A 6,567-nucleotide genomic window follows, 5' to 3' on the forward strand; every position below is an offset into this window, starting at 1 on the left:
GTGGGGACTCTAAACCTAGGAATGCTATTAACACCTATAGGCCTTGTACAAAAGGATATTAGAAAACTACTAAGCTAGCTATAGGGGCAAGGTGCAACTAAATACATAAGGGAATAGAGGTAACAGCAGGGGGCAGGGCATAGTTAGGGCCAGGTTAAGGTTGGGGCTAATACAGGGGCCTTCCGGAGGTTCTAGGCGACCTGACAATTCATGAGAATCGAGTCAGGGTCGGAGCTGATACAGGGACCCTTCGGATAGGTTCCGGGCGACCCGAGATGGAACGAGAATCGTTACGAATATAGTTTAAAGTAGTTTCTTAAAAAATAGTTTTTTTTACATTACTAGTAAAGTCTATTATTTAATATTTTTAATATTTTCTTATCTATAAGGCTGTATTTAGTAGTAATAGCTTTTACTATTATAGTAGTATTTTTATTCTCTTTTTTCTAGAAGTCTAGGTAATTTTAGCAGAAATGTCCTACTTTTTTATAGTTTAGGCAGGCCTTATTCTCTAGCTACTTTTATTACTCTTTAGTTAAAAGCAGCTTATTATGTCTAAAGGCTTAGCTTTTCTTTAAGAAGAAGCTTTATATATATTTTATGTAACTAAAGTTTATTAGTTTTTTATTATAATAAAAGGCTTTTTTTTTCTTAGGAATAAACTTAGGTTTTTAGAGAGCTTCTTTACACTGTTTTTCTCTTTTACATTTCTTATACCTATTATTATAAAGTATTACTTTTATAATAAAAATTTTAAAAGTAGTTAGTTTTTTATTATATGTAAATTTATTTTTTATTATGTCTTTTAAGCTGTTGTAAAACATTTAGTAAAAGGCCTTTTAGTCTGTCTATCTACAGATAGCTAGTTACTCTCTAAAACGCGCTGTATAGTACTAGGCTATTTTTTTTTCTTATTTTAGAGCATCTAGTTTATTAGCTGCAATTTTTTTTATTTATTTATAGTTTTATAAATAGCTATTAGAGCTTCTTTAAAGGCTTTTACACTACTAAATATTTCTTTAGTTTTAGAATTTAGTGTAGAGATGTTAGCTCTAAAGTCTATCTAGTTATCTGTGTGTAGCTAGAACTAGATTATAAAAGGTTCTTTTAAATATAGTTCTATCTAGGATATTATTTCTCTATTAGTTTAAAATGCTCCTTTATTATATTACATATAAAGGTAACATCTAGTAAAAAAGAGGTAAAAGTTTTTAGGTAATTCTTTAAAAGGCTTTAAAAAGAATAGTCTTAAAGTTTTCTTAGCTATAATGCTTACTTTCTTAGTTAAGATATTCTAAAGTTTAGCTAGCTTTACTTATAGCATGTGTATCTAGTTTATAGAGCTTATAGCTAATTAAAAATTTAAAAGTGTAAGTTAGCTATTAAATTCTACTATTTTTTAGTATAAGTTTTTTACTTTTTTATAAAAACTAACTAGCTTATTAATTTTATTACTAATTTATTAAAGTTTTTTAATGTTATTCTAGATACTATTAATCTATTTTACTAAAATTTCTTTATTAGCTGTTAGAACTTCTTATAATCCTAATAAAGCTATGTAGGCTATATTAGAATTAAGGTTATATTAAGTAGTTATACTTTTTAAAGGGTATAGTGTTTAATGTTATAATTCTTACTTTATAAAGCACTTAGGTTAATGTTATTCTTAGTAGGGTAGGATAAAAGGTAGGGGTTAACAGCAGGGTGTACAGTCCTACGTAATAGCTAGTAGGCTAATAGAGTAGGGTAGAGTAACTAGATTGTAGTTTGTCCCTATAGCAGTAGTATAGTAGCTAGGTTAAACAGTCCTGTTAGACAAAATTAGAGGTATATATGTTATAAGATATATAAATAGTATTACAGCTCTTTAGAAAGCTAAATACTACTTAGTCTATATAAAAAATAAACTAAACATTAAACATACCTCTTAAAAGTTATTTAAGGTTAGAACTATACATGTCTAATAGTGCTGAGAATAAGTTAAGTAAGTTTAGATAAGCTTTTATTCTTAGCTTGCTAGGCTTGCTTAGGCTTGTTCCCTTTCCTTAGCATCCCTTTCTACTAGATAATGCATTCTTCTGTGGTTATAGGCAGGTGCGCTGCCTCCGCATCTCCCAATTGGTCCGTAAACGAGCTCTGCCCCAACCTAGCTAGATTGTGGAGCACTTCGGGTGGAGTTACGTTGGTCCAACCATAGACCGTAACAGTTACATATAGAGGTTTAGTTGTGGCTAGTGAGATGCAGCGTCTGCACCTGTAGGCGTTTGTCGCGCGAGAGGTATTGATGGTAAGGGGGGGTGGATGGAGTTAACATTGTAGTGAGATAAACAATGTGACGCGTTAATGCAGCTGGCGACAGAGGTACACGCAATTCTATACAAAACTATATAGGATTAGGTGTATTTTTGTCATTAGGGAGACCTAACGACATCCGAAGATAACCCTGGTAGGACCCCTGCAGTGCGCGGTCCATGTGCACTACTTATGCCTGATACCATAGTACGCTTCTTACACGCATCCGTATTCTTTCTCAGCTGCAACCAGCTCCCATTCCCCTTTCACCGTAAAAGACGATTTCATCTTACCGGAAACAGAGCAGAAATATTGACAAGGCGCTCTACTCACATTATGATTCGTGCGATACGGTAACTTCGGTAAATAGCCTGAATTGCGTCCATGCCAATGGCCGCACCCCACAGGTTTGCTGGGCTCAATACGAGGACCTACTCGCCTGGTGCTTATATTTCGAGCGTACCGCCGTTTCTTTTCATTGCTTTCGCTTTGTTGTCTTAGCCGGTAGCAACTTTTCCTTTTCTTGGGGATATTTTCCATACTGGAGAAAAGTCGACTTAAATCCGGGAGAAAGAAGCCTAGTACAAACAAACAAACAAAAACAAACACACACACATATATATAATGAGTAAAGGAAAATTCGAGCGCCTTAAACCCCATCTCGATGCGGAGAACGAAGTCAACAGTATCGTATCGAGAGCTACAACGCTACGAAGCATCTTCACGACAGAATCTGTACATCTTTCCACAATACCACCCCACTCACCATCGAATACGTCCATGTCCTTACTGTTCAGCAAAGATGCTGCTGCATTCGGTTTCGAGACCGGCATCATTCTATTGGCTATTCTTGCAGTTGTTTTTCTATTCCGGAGACGCCGATCCATACAAGTTACCGAGACTACGGAAAGGGATATTGTGGAGCGAAAATTCGAGATCGTATAAGAGGGAAGGTCTATGGTAGGAGAACTAATTGAGATTGAGTGGTAGGGAAACCGAGAAGACGAGGTGGTGAGACTGCGATGACTATGGAGAGAGGTAAATCAAATGCGTACAGAACCTCTATGAAGGGCCGTATTTTAAGATTATGACCCTGTTCTATGGTTGCACCTGTTGAGTAACAAATTACGAAAGAACTCTAATCATTTGTACTTGTGAAGGGTAAATTCCATAGTAAAGAAGGTTTTCATTGTGCTGCGTCCTGTTATGAGAGACTATAGCTTTCTATAAGTTCTATGTTGAACATAGGAATTCTCTGAATGAATCCTTACCCTAAGACACTCCGCTTATAACCCTAAGTGTTCTAATAGTAGGATTTATAACGTTAGTTAATGCTTTTATAGTACTATATTATGCGTAAGTTTAATTCTTCTGCTATTAAACTTAATAGGCTGCTTTTTTACTAAAATAGTTTTACTTTTTATGCAGAACTTTACTTTTTATAGTTTTTTCTCTTCTCTTTGCGCAAAATTTTTTATTATAATACTTAAAGTATTATCTATCTATAAGCCTGTAATACTAAAAGTGTGCTTTTCTTTATTAGTAATTAAAAAGTAGAGGTTATATAAAGAGATATGCATACACAGCTTTTTTTTATAGTAGTTATAGTATGTCTTAAACTAATACAGTCCTAATTTAGCAGCTCTATACAAAGGTTGTACAACCTAGAGTATTATATTTAGTAGAAAGCTCTAGCGCATCTTCTTTAGTAGCTTTATATACAGCATGCCTATAAGCTTATCTATTAATTAAATGTATGCTTATGTAATATTATATAGTTTAAAATACATTCTATATATAGCTCTTAGGCTTGCTTTTTTAGCTAGAAGTAGTCTCTAGCTTATTCTTTAAATAGTTAGTAATTAGGTAAAGATTTTTTTTCTTTTTATCTAAGTAGCTAGTAAACACTAGGCAGGATTTCTTATATAGTTAGGTTATTTTACCTTTTACTTTTTATATAAGGCAGAGGTTAAAAATCTAACTTTTATGCCTTATTAAGTTATACACTATAACTGTAAAAGTGTTGTTAGTAATTAATATAACGATCCTTAGGAATTGTTCCATCTCAGATAGCCCGGAAGGCCCCCGTATCGGCCCCGACCCTGACCTGGCCCCGACCCCTGCTGTTACCCCTATTCCCTCATGTATTTAGTCGCACCTCGCCCCCGTAGCTAGCTTAGTAGTTTTCTAATATCCTTTTGTACAAGGCCTATAGGTGTTAATAGCATTCCTAGGTTTAGAGTCCCCACGCACTCCTATATGCCTCTAAGTGGACTCCTACTGCATTTAGACCTATTGTCTTGCCTGCGCTGTTACAATTAAAGTGTTTATCTTTATATAGTCTAATTTCTTAAATAGTTTTTTAGGTGTAGTAATTACGCTATCTGTATAAAGCTTAATAGATAAAGCTTAATTATTCTTTTTCTTCTAGGTTAGAAATACCTAGTCTAGACTTTATGTAGGTTTCTTTTACCTTTTACTTCTTCTAGTATCTATATTTTCTTTTTGCACTAGTGCAGCATTGCTGTCCTAAGGGGCTTAGTTTATAGTAAGCTTTAGTTCTGCCTTTATAGTATTTTTATAAAGTTATTCTCTTTTCCTCTTCTATAAAGAATCTCTTTATATAAGAGTTAGTTTATTTAGGTTATCTGTTGTAGGTAGGTTATCTTTTTCTTTATAGTACAGTTTAACCTGCGTACATTAGAGCTTTAGTAGGCTATTTTTTTTTAATAATAATGTCTCTTCTTTTAATGCTCTTAATCTTGTATAAGCTAGTCTAGCCTTTCTTCCCTCTCTATACTATAATCTCTAAGCTAAGAGGAAAGTTAAGAACTTTATATGTTATAAAGCTATTATAAGTATTAATTATATAATTAATATTTACTTTTACATAGTTTTTTTAAAGTATTTTTATTACCTTCTATACTGCGCTTACTTATGTAATAATGTCTAGTAATAGTAAAAAGTCTAGGTTAATTTTTAGGTATACTCTAAAGACTAGCAGCGTGGGTACTAGACTGTGTAGGCTAGCTGTGTTATTTAGAGCCTTAACTGCTATTTATAAGATAGCCTTATTATCTATATAGTTACCTAGCTTAGTCTTTAAGATGTTAAACACTTATCTAAGAAGTGCGTATACACGCTTAACCTTTTTAACTAACTAATATACTTCTACAGGCATCTGCCTACATGTAGCTCCTATAATCTTTACACAAGCTTAAAAATCCTCTAAGGCAAAGTTTATACTAGGGTTATGCACAATGTAGTCTAGAGGTCTCTAATAGGTGTTAATCTAGCATTTACACAGTGCATCCTAGGTATCTTATGTAGACATAGATTTTAGAAATGTAGCAGCTTAAAATAATATGTTTACATTAATAACATATAAAACATTCTTATTATTAATTTATATAACATTAATAACAACTTTATAGTTAAAGTAAGTGTTATTTTTAATTATAAACTTAAATCTTTATAAAGCCTAGTTATATAGTTAGTAAAAGTAGTAAAACTTTTTAATCTCTTCTAATACTACAGTATTAATGTTGTAGCTAGCGCTAGTTAGCATCTTCTAGAGTTTCTTTATATAGGGGTGTTTAAATTAGCAGTAGAGGTAGTAGAGTTCTAATTTAGTAAAGAAGAACATAGATTCTTTCTTACTAATATTAAAAAAGTGTCTCTATTTTTATATAATAAAAATAGTATTTTTATCTTTATATATAATAATATTTAAAATGTTATTAAAGTATACTTTAAGTTAGTTAGCATCTGCTAGTAATAGCAGAAATAGTGTTAGAGTTTTTAGAATGTAGTATATAACTAGACTAATTAAGTTCTAGATTTGTATAGTACTAATTAATCCTTTTAGTGTCTAGCCTTTAAAGCTAATATCTGTTTAGCTAGGTGTCTAATTAATTTTTATACATAAGTTCTCTTATATATACGCCTTAAGTTAAGACTTACTAATAGTAAAAATCTTTACTACGCCTGTGTTCTATAGTTTGCCTTAGTATACTATATAGTATTAGTTATTAAGGATAAACTACTTAGCATACTTCTTAGGTTTAATGCTGTAGATGTTCTCTTTTATTACATAGTGTAGATAGGTAGCAGAGGTAAAGTAATTAATAGCTTTCTTAGCATCTTTACTTTTTTATTTTATTTTTTTTATATTATGCAAATTATTTTTTTTCTTAGAGTAACTTTTAAAGTTTTAGATGTATAAGGTAATAGCTTTATATAATAAGGTTTTATTATAAAAATCTTTATATAAGG

The 6,567-nt window shown here is 32.1% G+C and overlaps 1 protein-coding gene across 1 annotated transcript; it reads right to left on the reverse strand.

Moving 5' to 3' along the window:
* Window positions 1–2,526: 2,526 nt before the first annotated feature.
* BDR25DRAFT_86848 (uncharacterized protein) lies at window positions 2,527–3,449 on the reverse strand (the record flags this gene model as incomplete). Its single annotated transcript, XM_033699176.1, has 1 exon — window positions 2,527–3,449. A coding segment is annotated over exon 1 (426 nt), but the record flags the coding sequence as incomplete, so codon positions are not given.
* Window positions 3,450–6,567: the final 3,118 nt, after the last annotated feature.

This window comes from Lindgomyces ingoldianus (genome assembly GCF_010093535.1).
Source record: "Lindgomyces ingoldianus strain ATCC 200398 unplaced genomic scaffold BDR25scaffold_4, whole genome shotgun sequence".
In the NCBI taxonomy this organism is placed as follows: domain Eukaryota; kingdom Fungi; phylum Ascomycota; class Dothideomycetes; order Pleosporales; family Lindgomycetaceae; genus Lindgomyces; species Lindgomyces ingoldianus.